Here is a 21,252-nt window from a genome sequence, read left to right on the forward strand (position 1 = left end):
ATTGTCTGGGCTCACACATCCAGTTGAATGTTAGGTTGCTGCAGAAAGTAGACAGCCTTGCTGTGTTCTAATGAAAATGGAAGTCTCTCCTCTCTGAGTAATTAACCACGAAATGAGATGCTGGCATTGACATTATGATAGACTGAAGTATACATTTATGTTTATGACATGTTAAGAAAATATCAGTTAGGGTGCTATGTGGATAAACACTTGCTGTACAAGTGAAAGGACCAGAGTTTGAATCTCCAGTGCCCATGTAAAAGCCAAATAGCTGTGTTGGCCTACCTGTAATTCCAACACTTGCCAATATTGGCTGGAATTATTGTCTCCAGGTTCAGTAAGAGACCCTGCTTCAATGAATAAAGTGGAGAGCAATCAAGGAGACTCAATGTCAGTTTTAAGCCCCTTTCCACATACACACCGAGACATGTGAACACATGCTCACCCCATACACATAGAGAAAGAAAAAAGTGACAGTAAACTTGTTTTATGAGTGCTTTTTTTTTTTTTTCTTTCCAAGATAAAAACTGCATTAGGTGAATGCCTTCAATTCTAGCACTTGGGAGGCAGAGGCAGCCTCTGTGAGTTCAAGGCCAGCCTGGTCTACAGAGTGAGTTCCAGGACAGGCTCCAAAACTACACAGAGAAACTCTGTCTCAAAAAAAAAAAAAAAAAAAAAAAAAAAAAAAACATTAAAAAAGAAAAAAAAAAAAAAAACATTAAAAAAGAAAAAAGGCATAAGTGCACAGTAGCACTAAAGTCTTGACAAAAAATATTGTTTGCCAGCTAGTAAAAGGATAAATCTGCAGACTCTACTGACTCAACATTGTAAAAATCAAATTAAAAAATATTTAGAGTTGCATATGGTGGCTCATGCCTTTAATCCTACCACTTGGGAGGCAGAGATAAGCAACTCTCTTTGAGTTCAAGGCAAGCTTGGTCTACATAGCAAGGAGTTCAAGACCTACACAGTGAGGCCCAGTTTCAACCCCTCCCCAAAAGTGTTTATTTTTATTTTATATGGATGGGCATTTTGCCTGTAAGAATGTCTGTGCACTGTGTATGCAGTGCCTAATGACACCAGAATAAGGCATCAACAGAGCCTCTGAAACTGGAATTATACAGGGTTGTAGGCCACAATGTAAGTGCTGGGAATCGAACCCTGGTCCTCTGGAAGAGCAGTCAGTGCTCTTAGCTACTGATTCATCTCTCTATCCCCTGAAAAAGAGTTTTTAAAAAATAAAGTGTAGGAGCCCAGACAGTAGTTTAATTACTGAAGGTCAAGGCACCAGCTGAGTTCATTAACATTGTTATGCTTACAGGTTCTGATTTGGAAGAGTTTGTTATTCTCACATAAACTGAATATGGCCTTGGTGGTCAGTATAACATCCACCTACCCCATAGCATCTCCCTGGGTTCACACCATGGGTTCACACCATGCATTGCCTCCTGAGTAACACCAATGCAGGTCCTTCAATAGAGTGTGTGTCCTTTATTTGCATGTGGTAACAACTAGCCCTTTTCTTTAAAAATTGTGTGTATATGTGTGTGTGTGTGTGTTTGTATTTGCAGACATGTAGGTAAAGGTTGGAGGACAACTTGTAGTAGTTGATTTTTTTTCCTTACACCATTTGAGTCCTGGGATCAAATTCAGAAAATTAGGCATGGTGGTAGGTACCTTTGCGCACTAAGCCATCTCACTGACCCACTGAATATCCCAAACTTGAACTCCAGGCTTCCTGCCTCAGACGCCCCAGTGCTGGGATTACAGGTATATGCCATTATGTGCAGCCACTAGCCTTCTTAATACTGTTTCTCTAACACTGAATTAGTTGCCAGGGCAATATTTATTTGCTGTAAGTATGGGTGTTAGAAGGATTGTAGGCCCTGGAAGCCTATCTGTCCTTTGTGAGTTAGATGATGGCCAAGGAAGCACATTGGTTAGGTTGTTGGTCTGCATCACAGATAGCACTTGGTGTTGCCCATCTTATATTGGAGTTTTCAGTCCATCTTAATCTCAACTTTAATGCAGACAGTACTCCCAAACCATCATTTACACTTTAAACCGTCTGTAGCCTATAGTACCTCTTTGCCCATCTTTTCTGGAGGACACAGGATACTCCTGGCTGAAAAGGTACCCTTGTTCTTATGTGTGTCTTAGGTTTAATTTCATTCCCACCATAGGCATCAGGCAGAGCCTAGGGAAGGAATATTTTTTTCAGGTTGACTGGGCCCTGAGTGAGGGTCCTGGCTATAGAGATATAGTCACCAGATCTAAAGGGCATGAGTTCTAAGGAATAATTCATTCCCTGGCAGTTACCTCCTTACCATGGCCCACAAAGACGGGCACTGTCTTTCCAGGCCTATGTGTGTGTCTGTGCAGACCCTTGGATCTCTAGCTGTTTTCCCTCATGCTCACTGTGGACGCCATCCCAGCCTCCCATGCTTCTTTTAGTCAGGCACATTCCTCTTTCACCTCAGGGTCTTTGCACATGCTGTTCCCGCTGCTTGGAAAGCTCCTTCCCAATCTGTAGAAGGACCAATACTTCAGCCACTCAGGTGTGGCTCACCTGTGGGAAGGAGCTTTCCAAGCAGTCAGCAGATAGGTTTGTTGAATGAGTGTGTATGTTAACTGGATGTATAGCAATCATATAATACATGTGACTACAGAGATGTATGTTACCACTTACATTAGAAGTCAAGAACAGAGCTAGGAAGTATTTCTTTTGCTAGGCAGCAATTACTTGACCTAATGTCATCAGAGCTGAGCAGAATTTGAGCCATTTTGTTTCCATTAATAGCTTTTAGATATGGTCCTCAAAGACTAATAGGAGACACTGTGGCTCCTTAAAGCCTGTGGTGAAATTGTGACTAAAGCAAACATCCCATGAAGAAAACATGAATAAGTATGGAGACATACCATATTCATGGGTCAGAAGATTGGTGTAGTAGAGATGTCAGTTTAACCCAGTCTGGCCTGTAGATTTTAGTAATTGCAATAAAAGTCCCAATAGACTTTTTCTTCTTCTTCTTCTTCTTCTTCTTCTTCTTCTTCTTCTTCTTCTTCTTCTTCTTCTTCTTCTTTTTTTTTTTTGTTTTTGTTTTTGTTTTTGTTTGTTCGAGACAGGGTTTCTCAGTAGCTTTGGAGCTGTCCTGGAACTCACTCAGTAGACCAGGCTGACCCTGAACTAACATAGATCTGCCTGCCTGTGCCTCCCAAATGCTGGGATTGAAGGCATGCACCACCATCACCCAGCCCCAATAGACTTTTTTTTTTTTTTTTGGATGTATTTACTTATTTTTGAGAAATCATCCTAAGTCAGTGGTTCTCAACCTGTGGATCCTTCATCTCAGATATTTACATTATGATTTAAAACGACATTATAGCAAAATTACAGCAACCAAAATAATATTATGGTTGGGGATACCACAACATGAGGAACTGTCTTGCATTAGGAAGTTTGAGAACCATTGCTGTAGGGGAATTTGTAACAAACCTGTAGGGATAAAGTGTTCATCATAGAGATGAACAGAACAGAGTCCAGAAACATAGTAAAGGTTTGATGGGAACTCAGTAGAGGAAGCTGATCTTAAAAAATGGTGTTAGAACTATTGGACATCCACATGCAGGGGGACTTTGACCTAGAGCTGCCTACTATAAAAAGTAATTCAAGAGAGGCCTCGGATGTAGACAGAACTGTAAAATTTCTAATGAATGCGAGGTTCTCATGGCCTGGTCTGTTCTAGGAGTTGTTGCATATGACTCTAAAAGCACAAACCATAAAAAGAAGACATCAATAAAATAGAAATCAAAATTTTATGTTTATTCTATCAAAACTACAATGAGGTAAATGGAATGACTTGGGAAAATAATCATGTAGTCAACAAAGGACTACACTGCAAAATATGTTAAAAAAAAAAAAAAACCCTCTCAACTCTGTTTTTTAAACAACCCAATTTAAAAGGAGGCATAAAATAAATTACACCCTGAGATCTGGCATTCTTTAGAACAGACAGATGATACCTAGTGATGGTCGTGAAGCTGTCACTGAGGGTGCTTGCTGCTGATAGGAATACACACGGTGCAGCTGCCCTGGAAGATGGTTTGGCAGTTTCTTCTAGAGCTAAACACCCAGAGGCTGGAGAATGTCTTAGCAGTTAAGAAAGAACCTTTGTTGCTCCTCCAGAAGATACCCATGTCCAGTGGCTCACCATGCCTCAGGTTCTAGCTCCCTCCTCAGGCTTCCAGGAGCATCGACATAAGGGACATTTGCTCACATACACAAACACATAAATTTAAAATAATAAATATCAATCTATCTCTCTGTTCTATTTGAGACAGGATCACTGTGTATCTCTGGCTGGCCTGCCTCCCAGGTACTGGGACTAAAGGTGTGTACCATCACTCTGGCCCAATAAAGAAATTTAAAAGAAAAAGCTAAAAATCCATTTACTTGGACCTAGTGCTCTTTTATTTTTCTTTTCTTTTGTATGTATGTGTGTGCCACATGCATGTCAGCCTTCCAGTAGATGTTTGTGACCTAAGCCCTAGTAGTCACCAAAAGAATGAAGTGCACTCAGACAAAAGCTTGCACATAAATGTTGCCCAAATGTCCTTCAGGGGGTGCTGGGATAAACAGACTTGCCCTTTGTCCAACAATGAGAAAGGAGGACTACTCGAATGCTGCAGGAATGATTAGCAAGCTATTTATGCACACAAGCAACAGTGGCAGAATCTCAAGGGCAGGATGTACCAAAGAGGACAGCCTCACAGAGTTATACACCACATGTTTTGACAGATGCCATTCTTAAAAAGGCAAAACCACAGGATGGAGAACAGGCCAGTGTGCCAGGCCTAGGGTGGGTGGAACATCTCCCAAGGGACATTGTTAGCCAGGCATTGTTAGTCGGGCATTTTGTGTCCTGCACTGGAGGTAGTAATACAGATGTCTGGTGTATTAGCATGACTGCATACCCAAGGATATTGATTTCCCTACATGATTATTTAAAGTAAAACAGATTCCCACACCTTGCAACAGTCGCTCCAGGGCTCTAAATACTGAACAAAAGCTCTGGAATAGATGAGTGTGGCATAAAAAACAATTAAAATTGATGATGTGTATGTCTATAAACTGACTTCCCTCTCTATAGATAAGCAGAAGGTGAAATTTGCCACAAAAGCTAGCCATAAGCTCTTCCCATATCTATAGCAGCAGGTTGAAGTGGTTTTATATCTTACCCATTTTCTTTTGTTTGAGACAGGGTTTCTCTATAGCCTTGGTTGTTTTACATTTTTTTTGAAGATTATTACTAGTAGCATATAAGAAGGTGCACCTGGTAGCCATAATTGTTTAATATTTCAATAAAACTTTCCAACTTTTTCAAAGTATTTTATATGTGTGAGTGTTTTGCCTGCATGTATGTATGTGTACCACATACAGGTCTGATGCCTGTCGTGTGGATGCTTGATTTCTGGACCTTTGAGATAGTGTTCCAGTGGGTGTTTGTGTCTTTAATCTTATGCTGTCTCAGTTTGAGCTTCAGATACATATGCAAGGAGTTTGGGGGAGCCTCAGGGCACAGTGGCCATTGTTTGTTTATCTTAGCCAGGTCCTTTCTGTCCATCCTTCCTAACTGCAGGCCTCACACAAGACCGAGTTCTCTGGCCACCAGATGGGGCTTTACCAAGTTTCATGCATATGAACATGAAGACATGGCTGATTAGCAGCCCATCCCCAGTGGCCATGGTGTCAGATAGTCATGAGTCATGCGCTATGAGGCCTTCCATTGTGCTATTTCCTACCACTGTGTCTTGCTTACTAGTAAGTCCTACATCCAAATAGAAAGGAGAAGAGAAGGAAATGAAAGAAAATACAGGTGCGTAGGGGTCACCTCTAGGAACCTTATAAAATTAAGAGTTGGGATGTTTGCCTGGTAGTGGTGCCACAGGTTTTTAACCATCACTCTGGAGGCAGAGGCAGACCTGGTCTACAGGACAAGTTCCAGGACAGTTAGGGCTACACAGAGAAACCCTGTATTACATAGGCCAAGACTTGGACTCTGTGTGTATAGATCTCTGCAGTGATTGTGCAAAACATCCTGGTTTGAGATCTGGTGGGATAGGATAAAAGTCAGTTGTAGGCATGAGAGATGGAACCAGGGTACAGTGTGAGTACACAAGACAGTGACCCCTGAGTCAGTGATCCCAGAAGACTTACTTGACAAGAAAAAGGTTGTGCACAGGCCTTCAAGCTGCAGCTACTGGAGGAGATGTGTTGGGGGAGATGGCAAGGGACACAGGTGGAGACCTCTCCATACCAGGAGGAAGGGCAGGCTGGAGTTTCTGAAGGCCATGCCCCAGCTACCTTCCTGAGAGCATGCGTGGGAAGCTGTTGACAACACAGGCAGGCTGCATACAGGTCAGGCTTTGTGGTGGTGCTGGTGCTCGTGGGACATGTGTTCTGCAGTTGAATTCCTTTGTGCTGCACAATCAGAACTTTGTGGGAGGAGTGTGACCAAAGAGTTTTCTCTAAGTTGGACTTATGCCTATTTGTTACACTAGCATTTCCTGTTTGGTAGTACATGCTGTGCTTTCTACTTGGGAATGCTGCAGTTTGAGGATACACCACCAACACATGACACTTTGTAAGTGTCTCTTCAGAAAAGCATCATCATTTCCAAGACATAACCATCTTGTGGAACTTGGGTTGGAGAAGCAGGTGCAATGGGATCCCAGCAACATGGTAGGCTTTCACAGTTTCCTGGTGTTTCTTTCCCAGGAGCAGCAGCCAAGCTGGACGGATGACCTGCCACTATGTCATCTCTCTGGAGTCGGTTCAGCTTCCAACCGTAGCTATTCTGCTGACGGTAAGGGCACTGAGAGCCACCCTCCCGAGGACAACTGGCTCAAGTTCAGGTATGTGTGGCATGCTGTACTGGACAGAGAAAGTCAGTTCTAAGCAAGGAAAGATGCTGTCTTGCCACTACTGTGTATGAGGCTTGCCTGTGAAGTGGGGCCTGTGGGAAATGACCTTTCCATGTCTCATTCAGCCAATGGCCTGCTATGGATAGGGATGGAGTAGGCTGAGAGGGAGGATTCAGCAAGCAGGTCATTTTCATAGCAAAACGATGGCCACCATGAGGGGACCTAGATGAGTACCTGAAGCCTTTTCTGTCTCTAGCCCCCTCCCCAGTGCCTTTCCTTCTTCCCCATTACCTGTGTGCCCTGGTCTCAGCCCTCTTCCTGCCCTCCCTCTGCTAGAAGTGAAAACAACTGCTTCCTGTATGGGGTCTTCAATGGCTATGACGGCAACCGGGTGACCAACTTCGTGGCCCAGAGACTCTCTGCAGAGCTCCTGCTGGGCCAGCTCAACACTGAGCACACTGAGGCCGATGTGCGGCGGGTTCTGCTGCAGGTAAGGTTGGGCTGGCTGCCAGGGACCTATCTGACTGTGTGTCCTCTCCTTTCTGGAACTTTGGCCCTGCAGCTCTAAGTGTGCTTCTTCATCCCCCACCAAGGGTCAGTTCATGGTAGCAGGGGTTCCTTTTCCCTAGGAGTCCAGGGCAGGTGGGAACAGTGGTTCTTTCACAGGAATGGAGACTGGAGGCCTGTGGGAATATGGTCCTCAAAAGTGACCTCTTGGCTTGGGATGAGTTAGGTGCTCCTCTCCAGTGCTGACAACATCCTGCATGATCTGCAATTCTTCCCACTTCTGTTTTGGCCTGTACTGTAAGGAGTACGGTTTTTCCGCCTGCTGCTTCTGGTCTTGTCCCGCCGCCATGCCAGCCCCAAGTAACACACCGAGACTCTGTATTTGATATAATCTGTTGGCCCGTTACTAGTTTCTTATCGGCTAGCTCTGTCTTAATTATTAACCCATCTTTGCTGATCTATGTATTTCTCTTACCGAGGAGCCAGCCAGCATTCCTCCTCGTCTCCTAGTCCCGCCTATCTAGCTTTCCTATTGGCCAATGTGCTTTATTCATTGACCAGTGTGAGAAACATATACAGAATGACATTTCCCATCATCTCCTCTTTTTTGTCTAAATAAAAAGAAGGGTTTTAAGCTTAACATAGCAAAATATATAACACAACAGTTATCAAATAAGAATCATAGTTAACAATATTTAGTCCATTAACATTTAGCAAGATTAAAAGAAACTATTCTATCATCTATCCTATATTTGTGAGTCTAAAGTCATATATGTAACTTATCTTTAAGCTTAACTAAGGAAAACTATAACCATAACTATCTGTCTTCAATTCTATCAAAGACCACAGAAGGATAATATATAAGCTCTAGAAATGACAGAGACATCTTAACTTGTCAGTCACCTGAAGTTCTTCTGTAATCTTCCATCTTCAGCCCATAGGCCATAGTGTGTCTGGAAGACTCTTCAGCAAAGCAAGAAAGTTTAAACTGTCTTCTTGTATTGGCAGTTTGTCAGTCACTTTTCTTTGTGTCCTGCAGACTGTCTGTCAGACTCTTCCATGAAGCAGGAACTCTGTAACAATGTCCATCTTGAATCAGCAGTCACTTTTCTGTGGGTCCTGCATGTCCAGTTTATACAGCATAATGTCAAACAGTCCAGACAAGGGCAGTTATCTTGTCCAAATGGCTAGTCTTGCCCTTTGGCGAGTTTCTTCAATGTCCATCTTCCTTTCTGATGCAGGTGGTGTTGCCAGGAGCAATTGTGCCTCATTGTCACGAAAAACCCTAAACCATTTTAAATGCCATTTTCTGCAGGTCTTTGAAAGGTTTGAAGAATTCCTATCTATCTCAAATACATCTCTATATATCTAGAAAACCTAACTAATCTAACTATAAGTTTTGACTATTATAGGTAAAACCTAACAAATTTTGACTATTAATAGGTAACAATCTATAATCTGTACTAAATTATACATTACATTTTTAAATGAGCTATACAAACACAATACCTAAACAAAAGGAGAACTATACATATCACAAAATTGACCTGAATTGTATCAATAAATGAAAATCCATTCCAAAACAAAGTAGTTATATCTATACCACTGTACCTCACTGGCCAGGCCTGTGTTTCTTTTGTTGCCATGCTGGGGTTTCCTTCTACCCAGGAAGGGTTCTTGGTCTTTGAGAAATTGCCCCAGCCTCTTTCTGTTCTCTGTGGCCTCAGGGCTCCTAGACTGGAGCATTGCAGAGGCAATACCAGGGAAAGCTTTCTGCTTCACCAGTGTCCAGCAGGTGAAGGCCTCTGTAGACTCTCTTTCACCAGTCGAGCACAGGGCCTGGCTCTTGTGCCTACCTGTCTGATTCCTTTGTAGGCCACCTAAATAGCACCCTTCTCTCATCTTATAGCTGCAGGTCCTTGTTAAACAATAGGCAGGAAAGCCCACATATGAGGCAGAAATTATATATATCACTCACTGGTCACATGAGACCTGCCATGAATACCATGGATCTGTTACTCTCCATAGGGACATCTTAGCAGGAGGTGATGGTATTGTTTGAGCCAGCCCTTGCTTTGCCCTGTGTCCCTTCAGGCCTTCGATGTGGTAGAGAGGAGCTTCCTGGAGTCCATCGATGATGCATTGGCTGAGAAAGCAAGCCTCCAGTCCCAGCTACCAGAGGTAATGGCCTATCTGTACTGCTGGGTGCCAGCATTAATCTTCCATGTCTCTTGCTACCCATAGGCGTAGCAAGGCCTGCAGGCAGATCATGAGGCAACATCCTGATGGGGAGACTGGGGTGGCCGTAGGTGTATCCTATATCCCTGTGGGACTCTTGGCCAGCAGTGGGCAGCTTTTCTCTAAGGTTCATCCTTGGATGGCAGCAGTAGGTGGAAGGAAAGGACATCCTAGGTGCTATGATCTGGTTCAGTCCACCAAAGCCAGGGTCTCCCTTCATACTGCCCTTGGTTAAAGCACCAGTGGCCTTCCTGGGCATCCTACAGGCTGAATAGCCTGCTGTCTGCTTATCTCAAGGGAAGGAGAGAATGGGTAAGATTATGGTCCTCAAGTACCTGTGCTACTTTGACCTCTCTTGATGGTGGCTTGCAGGGTGTGCCCCAACACCAGCTGCCACCTCAGTATCAGAAGATCCTTGAGAGACTCAAGGCACTGGAGAGGGAGATTTCAGGAGGGGCCATGGCTGTTGTGGCAGTCCTTCTCAACAACAAGCTCTACGTCGCCAATGTTGGTGAGTTACCCACCCACCCCACATCAATCTTTCAAACTACACAAGGGTTCATGGTGCCCCTGACTCTCTTCCTCCTTTTCTTAAGATTTCCTTAGGGATCAACTTGCAAAATGTAAAACAAGTGATAAATATTAGTTAGTGAGCCACCATGCCCCATTCCAGCCCTAACAGTTTCCATCTGTGGCCAGTCTTGTTTTATTCAGAGCCCCTCATTTCCCAAATTGTTTGAAAGCAACAGACACTGAACCATGATAATCTGAAGACTTGTCTTGTGATCACACGTAGCATGCAGCCTGCTTCCATACTGACTCAGCTGTCCTTGCCTGGCGATTCACCCCGATATCTGGAACCCTTGGTTGTGATACCTGCTTGTCTCCCCTGTTGTGTCAGTGGGTCCTGTTTCTCCCTCTGCTTAATCTTGATCAAATCGTGCTGCAGGTACAAACCGGGCCCTTCTGTGCAAATCTACAGTGGATGGGTTACAGGTGACACAGCTGAACGTGGACCACACCACGGAGAATGAGGATGAGCTCTTTCGCCTGTCACAACTGGGTGAGTAGGGGAGGCTGGGCTGGGGGAGCAGGGGCCCAGCTCCTGGACTCCCTCTGTGCCTTTCCTTTGTTAACTGGGAGAGGGAGGTGCATGCTAGAAGGACTGGGTCTATAGCCAGGACTGGATCTGCTACTGGACAGTTTTGACATGGGAATCTTTTCATCTGTATGGTGAGGGTAGTGCTGACACTCCCTGTGGAGAGTTAATGTGTATAAACTGCTTCCCAGAGGAGTACCTGGCAAATGGTGGGCACATACCTCTGTTTCTGAGAGACACCAAGAGAGCAGAGATGTCTTGTAATCCCAGTGTGGCTGGAGCCTTGCCTTCCTTCCCAGCTCTGCTGACATGGGTGCCTTCTGGGCTCTGGGCAGAGGCAGACAGGACTATGCTAGCTAGTGCTGCAGCGCCTGCAGGGAGAGGGCTATATTAGTTACTTTTCTCATTGCTGTGGCCGGATACCTGTGGAAGTAGCTTAAGGGAGAAAGGGCTGTTGACTAATGCTTTCAAGGGATGCTGTCCATAATGGTAAGAAACCATTTGGCTGAGTTTCCACCTCAGCAAATCAGGGAGAGGAGAGAGGAGCCCAGAAGCTGGCTAGTCTATGCCTTCCAAAGCCCATGCAGCTAGACCCAGTACCCAAAGGTTCTGTAACCTCCCAGAACAGCACCATCGGCTAGGAGCTCAGTATTCAGACTCAATGGCATCTTCAAGGCAGCAGGCCTGATGAGGGGTCTTCTGTTAAGTTTGAGTACTGAGAACAGCCAGACTCTGGGTTGTTGTGCTCTGTGGTACCCTGGCATTGTTTTCATTTTCTGATATTTTGTCCTCACTTACCATGTGATGTAGATGTCGCATCACCATCCCCTTTCACTCTTCACTGAGGTGAAATGGGCATGTTGAGTTGTCCTCTCTTTGGTAGGTTTGGATGCAGGAAAGATCAAGCAGGTGGGCATCATCTGTGGACAGGAGAGCACCAGGCGCATCGGGGACTACAAAGTCAAATATGGCTACACTGACATTGACCTGCTCAGGTATGTGGCCATCCCTGATGCCCCAGCTGTTTGTGAGAACAGAGGACCTGGAGTGAAAACAGATCCCAGGCTTCAGTGGCAGGGATGCTATTGAAAGTTTGGGCCCAAGGAGATACTTTCTGCCTCCAGAGACTGAAGTGTGGAGTGGGGCCTAGACTAGCAGTCTGGTCCTGCGAGCTAGGCCCACAAGAGTCAAGGACAGAGCTGACCAAGTCCAGGGCAGCAAAAGTGCCACAGAGCCTGGCAGGAGGATCCAGTGCCAGCATGAACAGGAACTGACTAGACCAAAAGGCTGTTAGTCCCTATCTGTGACTTAGGCCAGGTAATGCTAGGGGATGAATCATCTGTCTCGTTCTAGGGCTGTTCCATCTGAGTGCTACCCAAATCTCCATGGCAGTAATACCCTGGTGAGCCTTTGCTATGCCTAGTGTGCTCACTCCTTGTGCATGTCCTCTTGTTCACATCTTACTCAGGCCCTCTCAGCTGGGAGCTGTCTTGACCCCACAGGCAAGTCCATGAGAGGAAATTGAGGCATGGAGACATCCAAGACCCTGGCCAGTCATAGCACCATTGATGGACCCAGGCAGCCTGAATTTGGAGCATATGCCCTTTCACCTCTGGCTAGCTCTGGGTGGGGAACTTTTCACAAGAGCCTCTGTGGTGCCCGTCCAGCATTGTGTCTCAGCCAGAAAATTTTACCTCAGCAAGGGCCAGGCTTCCTAGCTAAGTTAACACTCCTTCCCCTTCCAGAATCTGAATATTCAGTATTTAAAAGCATTGTCCCTAGTTTGCAGGGTTCTGTTTACTTTATTGGATAGGAGGTCTATGACTTAAGGATTCAAACAGCCTTCTGTCCTAAATCAGACCTCTTTGACCTAGAGCCTGCTGGTTCCTTATGTGCTCTGCCTCCAGATGTCCTAGCACACACATGTACTGTGTGCTGGGGGGAGAGAAGGCGGGAGGGAGCTGGGTGTATGCACAAGCCTTCCTAGTGCTCTGCTCTCTTTCTTCTCTGAACCACTTCATTAGCATCTGACTGGTGTGGAAAGGAGCAGCTCAGTGTGGTCAGGACAGGTCATGTGCCCCTGCTTCCGTGACACTTGCACACATGCCCGGAGCTGCTGTCCTGCCTTGTGACAGACACTATGATTCCCGTCGATGGCATGCCAGCATCTACCCAAGCAACCCCAAGTAATGGCATCAAGGATGTCTCCTCTCAGGGTTGTGTTAAGAATGTCCTCCAGGACATGTGTGCTAGAGTATTTTTGACACAATAATGATTGACACACATCTGCCATGGTATTATATGGTATCTTAGTTGGAATAGACACTTATCTTGGCAGAGTTCAAGTTATAACAAGAGGATGGGCTTTTATTTGTTTTTTAATTTATTTTTATTTCAAAATAGGCTCTTACTAGTAATCCAAACTGAGATGACCCATAGGTCGTGCCTCTTGTGTTGATTTTGACATCATCCTCTTCCTGTCACATCTGCCCAAGTACTGGGAATACAGGCATTCATCACATCACCCATCTGACATATGCAGTGGTGGTACAAGTTTGTCATCTAGCACTTGACAGGTATCTATCGAGACAGCAGCATTAGGAACCCAAAGTCATACTTGGTTACATAATTGTAAATCAGTGGAGGCTACAAGAGACCTTATCAAATAATAAGTAAATAAGTAACAGCCATTTTTAAAAAAGACATATTTATTTGTTATGTATACAGGGTTCTGCCCTGCCAGAAAAGGGCAGCAGATCTTAATACAGACAGTTGTGAGCCATCATACACTTGCTGGGAATTGAACACTGGACATCTAGAAGAGCAGTCAGTGTTCTTAAGGACTGAGCCATCTCTCCAGCCCCAGTAACAGCCATTTTGGTCCTAAATTCATTCCCTCCTGCCGTGCTGCAGCCCAGACTGTGGTTATGGCAGGAAATACAAAGTAGAGCCTGGATCTGGCATCTGACCTTTATCTTCATGGCCTCTGGGCCTTTCTTTAGTGGCTGCCCTCAGCAGTCAGGCCCCATCTGCTCTTCTCATTCCCTCTGTCCATTTCCCTCTTATCAAGCCAAATGTTTTCTGTTCTGAGAGTAGGTTCTTATCCTCATTAGAGGCAGTGCCCCCAGGGGGCCTTTCCACACAAAGCCCTCACTCTACTCTTTCCTAGTGCTGCCAAGTCCAAGCCCATCATCGCAGAGCCAGAAATCCATGGTGCCCAGCCTCTGGATGGTGTGACAGGCTTCCTGGTGCTGATGTCTGAGGGACTCTACAAGGCCCTGGAGGCAGCCCATGGGCCAGGGCAAGCCAACCAGGTAAGCTGAGTAGGGCAAGCAGGTCATGGCAAGACAGCTCATGAGTAGTGTGCTGGTGACTTGGAGCCCTGATTCTCAAGTGCTGTCACCAGTTATCTTTTAAGGCTCAAAGCCAGGGCCTGAAGCCAAAAGGGAGAGGGGAGGTGGGAACTGTCCTGTCCCAGGCCTGTAGGAAAGGAAGGTAACAGAGCCAGAAAAGCCATGACTTGCTACCCAGAACACTGCCAGACTTCAGTCTCATTTCCTCTTCCCACTGGGGCCTCAGGGGCTGGCTACCTTTCCCTCCTGTGTGGCAGGTTCTCCCTCTGCAGACTATGGGCGGTCAAGGGTGAGGGGATAAAATTATTCAGCCAGTGGGAGCCCCCTTGTTTCTCTACATCTTAGAGATACAAGACAGCCAGCAGCCGTCAGAGTGACTTCCAGGGTCACACAGGAACTACATGGATGTGTGCTGACACAAAGGCCTTGAGGCTGCTTGGCAGGCACTCTACCACTGAGTTACAGACAAGCAGTTGCCTAAGCAAGGCTGAACTTACTTTGTAACCCAGGCAGGCCTCAAACAGCATCCTCCTGCCCCAGCCCTTCTGGTAGCAATGCTGGACTGGGACTTGAAGGGTAGCTGCCTGTATCTTGAGTTGCCAGGTGGCCGAGTTCAGGTGTGCCTCTTTTTGGTGTGGTTCTTGTATGTGTAAGAAGGCAATCCTTGTCCGCTTTTCTTTTTGAGATGGAATCTTGCTCTATAGCCTAGGCTGGCTTGAAACTAGTGATGTAGTCCAGGCTGGCTTTAAATTTGGAATCCTCCTGCCTCTGCTTACTGAGTGCTGGGTGACATGTGTGTGCCCCACTACTCAGTACTACTTCCTGCTCTTTAACTAAAGCCTGGCTGTCACCTAATCCCTGTGTTCAAGGGTTCCTGTCCTGTCCTGTCATTCCAGCAGCCTGTAGCATAGAGGGCCAGTAGTTACTTCCTCAGAGAGAAGTTCTAGTGTTCTGTCTCAGGTGGTGTGGCTGGTCAGACACAGCCAAACCTCAGCACCAGGTCCAGCCAGGTCTTTCCCCACCCTGTGCTGCTGCTTCCAGGAGGGGACAGCCTAATGCTTGGGTAGAGGACTTGAGTTTATGCTTTTGGTTTTGTTTTTTTTTTTTTTTGTTTTTTTTTTTTTTTTTTTTTAATTTTGTTTCTTCTTCTTCCTCCTCCTCCTCCTCCTTCTTTTTTTTTTTTTTTTTTTTGAGACAGGGTCTCACTATGTATGGTCTGGAACTTACAGTGATTCCCCCATCTCTGCATCCTGAGTGCTGGGATACAAGTATACATCACCACCTCTGCTGAGCTTTTGATCATTCATTGTGATTTTTTTTCTTTCCCTTTTGTTTCTTTACAAGAGATGCACTGAAAAGCATCTACTGGATTCTAGAATACACCAGACAGAGGACTTCTTGGAGAGCAGTTCCTGGCAAATGCCTTGCATGTGGAAAAGGTGTTTTCTCCAGGGAGGAAGGCATAACTGCAGCCTTTACCCTGTGTTTCTTAGCAGTCTTCAGAGTGCCCTTGCATCCATCCCGTTATGTAATTCCACTGGGGTGGATGTTACCCATTAAGAGGCGGAAGCCAGAGGAGAGATCACAAGCTCCCACACCTTTTCTAATCGGTATGTTCCAGAAGGATTATCTGGAACAGCTTGAAAAGCTCAGGTTACAGTTTAACTGGCAGAGACTTCCTTCACCTGCTAGGCTAGCAATCCCTAAGCCTCCTGTGGAATTTTTGCCCCTTCTCCTGGGTCACCCTGTGTTCCTCATCAAGTTTTCCCTCCAAACCCCCAGGAGATTGCAGCAATGATTGACACTGAATTTGCTAAGCAGACCTCCCTGGATGCAGTGGCCCAGGCTGTGGTAGACCGTGTAAAGCGTATCCATAGTGATACCTTTGCCAGTGGCGGGGAGCGTGCCAAGTTCTGCCCACTGCATGAAGACATGACCCTGCTAGTGAGGAACTTTGGCTACCCATTGGGTGAGATGAGCCAGTCTACACCGACCCCTACCCCAGGTATGTATGCCATGTACTATACAAACAGGGCACCTAAGATGAGTCCTGGGCTGGAGGCAGTACAGAGTGGCTGATGAGGTGAGCTCACTGCTTGGCAGATAGAACCAGTGACCTTGCCTTGCCCAGTACAGGATATCAGACGCACAGACTCTGAGCTGCAAATCTGTCTTTAGTCCTTCTGTCAGTACAATGTAGATGTATCACTGCCCAGGCCACTCCTAAAGTCTTGATACATGAGCACACTACGTACAATCACAGAGGCAGGTAGCAGAGGTGATAGCTACCACCATTGATGGTGGAACATCTTCTAGCCTGTGCCCTGCCAGGAACATAGTCACTTCACCCTCATTAGTAGGGTAGGGCTAGGAAGGGACCTGGAGGAGGTCAGGTTTGGGGCCAGAAGTCCACCCCAGAACCCGGCACTGTGTTAGACCACTTTGCCTGAGGAGACATTTCACTCTCCCTTTTTTCTCTTTGGTCCTTGAATAAAGTTGTTAGGGCAGAGATGAGACCTGCTGTACTGGTCCCGAGGGCTACATTTTCTTTTTTGTTTTTAAACAAGCAAACCCTGGAGCTCCCGCCTCTGCATGGGTTCGCGCTCCCATGGACATCCAGGTTACTGGAGTCCCTCTGGCCTGTTATTGCAACCATATTCTCATTGGGTCAGCCTCAACCAGAAACAAACTGGTCTCTAGATGAAGGCATCCACGCAAAGCCAAGCAGTAACCCTTTCATTGAGGCCATGAAGCATTTCATTCCATTCCTGCCTTGATCCCCAGTGGGCTTCCTTGCTGGAGGGAGGTCCCACTGCTGTTGTAGAAGAGACTCTACCAAGGGACATCCACCCTGGGCCACCCCAAAGGTGGAGGGCCATGCTGGGACTTTAGATACCTCATAATAGCCCTTGTCACTCAAGAGCAGCCTTGAGCCACACTACCCTGAACTGATTTCCAGTCTCCCTGCTCTCTCTCCTATTGCAGGGGGGCGTGTGTACCCTGTTTCTGTGCCCTACTCAAGTGCCCAGAACACCAGCAAGACCAGTGTGACACTCTCCCTCGTCATGCCTTCTCAGGGCCAGATGGTCAATGGTGCCCACAGTGCCTCCACCCTGGATGAAGCCACTCCTACCCTCACTAAGTAAGATGTTACACTCTAGAGACATTTGGATACCTGGAGAAAAACAGCTGTACAATCAAGCCCCAGAGCTCAGTAGGGTGGGATGAGAGGCCCTGAGGTCTGTGGACCCTGGAGTCTTGGGCCTCACCAGTGCTCACCCCTATCTTTGGGGTAGGGAGTCTCCTTAGACACAGGCAGGAAGGAGCAGTACCGGTAGTCCTAGCAGGGGTTAAAACAGGGCTTGGGCCGGAGGAGGGTCAGGGCAGGGCGGACAAGAAGGCCTGAGAAAAGAGGGAGGCAGCTGACTGATGGTGTTTCGGGCCAACAGTTGTCCATGGGCAGCTTCTCTGGTTGTTTTCTCCTGTTTTGGAGCTTGTAACATAGAGTCACTGGTTTCATTGCCTGGACTGTCCTGGCTCCTCAGCTGCCGCTCTCTCACTATGCTGGGCCATCGCTGTCAGCTGTCTTGTTTAAAGGGCACTGGGGATGGAGGTCATGACCTGAGAGGAGGGGCACAACGCAGACCTTCCTGACAGGTCTATTGTCCACCCACCCCTTCATTTCTGTGACTGTTCCCACCCTCCCCCTCCAGGGGGATCTGGTTTCCACATTCCAGCCCTGCACTGATGGAATAATACAGCTGCCACACCCAGCCCTTCTACATGGATAGAGCTTAGCCGGATGTGGCCAATTAGAAGGGCTGGTAGGGAGGGAGTGTCCTTGTTTCCCTCTGCCTCTGCATCTTCCTCTTCAGAGGGACTCCCTTCTCCTGTCCCCAAGTCTTTGCTGCTCCTGTTCCTGCAACCACCTCTGTGGATGGAAGGGGCTGGTAGACATCTGAGCACCACGGGTAGCTGTATGTTGTCCTAGCACAATCAGGGTAGCCTCTCCTCCCCACAGGCTTCCCCAGGAAACCATCAGCAGTGTCCACAAAGCCCAACAGGCAAGACTTCATGCTTCTCTGTCTGACTCCTTGAGCCTCACAGATCTCTCCTGGCTCTGAGCCTTATTCTGTCATCTAGGCTAGCCTTGAACTGGTTCATGACAGCTCAGAGCTATCAGATAGCAAGCAATGGATAGCTCCGTGAAGAACGATTGGCCACTGGTGAATGTATTTTAGTGATCAAGGAGTGGACTAGCATGCATGAACTTCTAGGTTCAATCCTCACTAGCATGGCCCTTCTACTATGGTGTTAAGGGTGCTGTGGCAACACTTTATGGGCTGGAGCGATTGCTCAGTGGTGAAGAGCATTTGCGCTCTTACAGAGGACCTGAGTGGTTCCCAGCACCCTTATCAGATGGTTCACAACCACCTGTGACTCCAATTCCAAGGGGTCTAATGCTTCATGGGCACCCCTCCACACATATAGAAAAGGAAAAAAATAAATAAATGAAGACTGCATGACAGATACTAGTGATCCCATGCTTGGGAGAGTTAAACAAGAGGACTAAGAGTTCTGGCTATACAGCAAGAACTTTCTCAAAAAACATAATAATACACTTGCCATTTTATCTATCTCTAAGATCAACTGACCCAGCTGGCTTTTTATGGGACCTTTGTCAAAGAGGCCTGTGGCTACAGGGCCACTCTTGTCACTAGGTTGAAAGTTGAGGTCCCTGGTGCAGCTACCCCAGAGTGATTCCTTCCCCTCTTCTTCTGCAGCCAGAGCCCCACTCTGACCCTGCAGTCCACCAACACACACACGCAGAGTAGCAGCTCCAGCTCTGATGGGGGCCTCTTCCGCTCCAGACCTGCTCACTCACTTCCACCTGGCGAGGACGGCCGTGTGGAGCCCTATGTGGACTTTGCTGAATTTTACCGCCTCTGGAGTGTAGACCACAGCGAGCAGAGCGTGATGACGGCACCTTAGTCTGGCCTCAGAGTGCAGCCTTGGCAGAACTTTGTGTAGGCACAGAAGGCTAATGCTAAGGCAGGACAAACTTCTTGACCTTTGCAGATGCCGTGGAGCCAGTGGGCAGCGAGTCATTGGTGCTGTAGGTTCTGTCCCACAGCTCTGGGTGGTAGCCCAAATGCAGACTGCATTGCTGGTTCATAAGGAGGCTGGAGGCCAAACCACAGGCATCCTTAGACAGGGCCAAGTGTGGAAGCTGCAGGTGGCTGGCAACCCATCATGAGTGCCTCCTGACATGTTCAAAGAATGAATAGCAAGAAGCTGGCCTGTGAACCCCAGCTACCACAGGTCTGACAGACACTGCTCCCTCAATATTGCCTTCCCTGCCTCAACCTCCCCTGGAATAGCCTGTGACCTCTGCTATGCCCCTTGCCTCTGGATGGCTACCCCCTTTCCATCTTTCAGGCTAAACTCCTAGATCCAGAGTAGAGATCAATTGGAGTGTGTGCCTGTCCCTAGTTTTCACTGGAAAAGCCAGGGCAACAGTGGAACCTATAGCAGCCACAGGGGAGCAGGACAGGGAAGGACCCAAGAGAGCTGGCCAAGGAATGTCAGTCCCAGGTTGCAGGACAGCCAGCTGGCAGCTGAGCTAACCCAGGAAGCCAGCTTCCCATTGGGGTGCAAATGGTGAGGGCAGGCCAAGTCTGCGAATCAAATGCCCACTAGCCTCCCACCCAGCTGGTACTGAGGAGACTGTAATGGGAGTACTGAGTGTGAGAGCCTTCTCGATGAAGCTGGTAGGCTCTGGGCTCTGCTGAAAGGAGAGGGTGTGACAATGTTTGTGGACATGAAGGGGAAAGATGGTGCTGGTCAGGTCAGGCCCTGAGTTGGACCAGTTCACAAGTTTCCTGCCTTTAGTCAGGAGGAGTACCACATGGATGGCTACAGCATGGCCACCCAGTGCTCAGAGGAGGAGGCAGGCCATGGTGTTCCCTTGCCTGAGCCCTGCCATCAGGATTGGAGTCCAAGCTCAAGTCTGCAGCCTTATAACTGTGGTGTTCTGTAACCCTTCTCCAGTGTGTGCAGCCACTAAGCAGAGTGTCCAGTGTCTCCTGTTGGCGAAGACCAGTTCAGAGTACTGCTCACTCAGATTCCATTTCCCTAAAGCGAGGCTGCATGCTCAGTGCCAAGGAGAAACTGGGATTCCTTGGGAGGGGGTGGGGGATAGAAGCAGAGGAGAAGCCTTCTTTGCAGCTCTCCACTAGGAAGTCACCTGCCCTTCGGGTGAGCAGGATCCAGCTGATGCACAGAGACTTGGGACAAAGGAGATCCTCTCCCAGGAAAGTGGTGCTGTTTGTTCTCCAGAAATAGAATCATGTTCCTAATGCAGTAAACCAAAGATGTGCGTCCTCTTGTCTGCCTTGAACCTGAGCACCGAGGAGGTGACTCAGGAGGTTTAAGAATCAAGCCTGCCAGAGTGATAAGTGGCAGTGCTGGGATTTGAACTCAGGTTCCTGGCTCTCCACACCACTGCCCTCATCTACTGAGCATGGGTTTTGCCACAGACCTGCTGTCTGGACTAAAGAAGGCAATTCTGTTGTTCTCCCCAGGGAGTGAGCCCAGAGATGGGGGGAGGGTGGGCTTGGGTCACGGGTTAGGGGCCTTGTCCCCCTCACTAGCTGGTCAGTTTACTTGTCCTTATTTGGCTGAAGAATATTTTCAGAATGCCTCTTTCTCATCTGAGGACTTTACTCGTTCCTCTTAGGATTGCCTGCCTGCAGGCCAAAAAGCTGTGTCTGCTCAGGAACAAAGCTGGTCTCCATCCACTGTGGTCTCTGGGTTCCACACCCTTCCCTGTGCTGGGCAGTGGGCTCCACTCACAGACCTTCCTGTCAGGATCTGCTACTCTCCTCCTGTCCACCCCTGCCCTCAGGTGTCCTTGACACCCCGAGACATGCTGTATTCAGGGCTGCCTTTGTCTCACAGGGCTGAGGCACTGCTTTGTGCCTTCTGACCCTGGCTTCAGTGCCACTATTCCATGTTTTCATGGGGGAAGTGTGTTCTTTCAACCCCCAGGCTCCCTTTGCTGTGAGATGGCTTGGGGTCAGCTGGAAGAGTCTGGGAGTCTTTGAACTTCAGGAGGAGCCCAATGTTAAG

At 47.4% G+C, this 21,252-nt stretch overlaps 1 protein-coding gene across 1 annotated transcript in view; it reads left to right on the forward strand.

Moving 5' to 3' along the window:
- Positions 1-20,501, forward strand: part of Tab1 (TGF-beta activated kinase 1 (MAP3K7) binding protein 1) — a 28,914-nt gene extending 8,413 nt beyond the window's left edge. The window contains exons 2-11 of the mRNA XM_051189374.1: positions 6,779-6,915; positions 7,261-7,414; positions 9,526-9,612; positions 10,042-10,180; positions 10,619-10,732; positions 11,652-11,763; positions 13,938-14,082; positions 15,904-16,126; positions 17,107-17,263; positions 18,906-20,501. Coding sequence (XP_051045331.1) covers positions 6,779-6,915; positions 7,261-7,414; positions 9,526-9,612; positions 10,042-10,180; positions 10,619-10,732; positions 11,652-11,763; positions 13,938-14,082; positions 15,904-16,126; positions 17,107-17,263; positions 18,906-19,113 — 1,476 coding nt within the window. The 3' untranslated portion in view covers positions 19,114-20,501. The remainder of the gene's footprint in view (positions 1-6,778; positions 6,916-7,260; positions 7,415-9,525; positions 9,613-10,041; positions 10,181-10,618; positions 10,733-11,651; positions 11,764-13,937; positions 14,083-15,903; positions 16,127-17,106; positions 17,264-18,905) is intronic.
- The last annotated feature ends 751 nt before the right edge of the window (positions 20,502-21,252 follow it).

This window comes from Phodopus roborovskii, unplaced genomic scaffold, assembly GCF_943737965.1.
Source record: "Phodopus roborovskii unplaced genomic scaffold, PHOROB, whole genome shotgun sequence".
In the NCBI taxonomy this organism is placed as follows: Eukaryota; Metazoa; Chordata; class Mammalia; order Rodentia; family Cricetidae; genus Phodopus; species Phodopus roborovskii.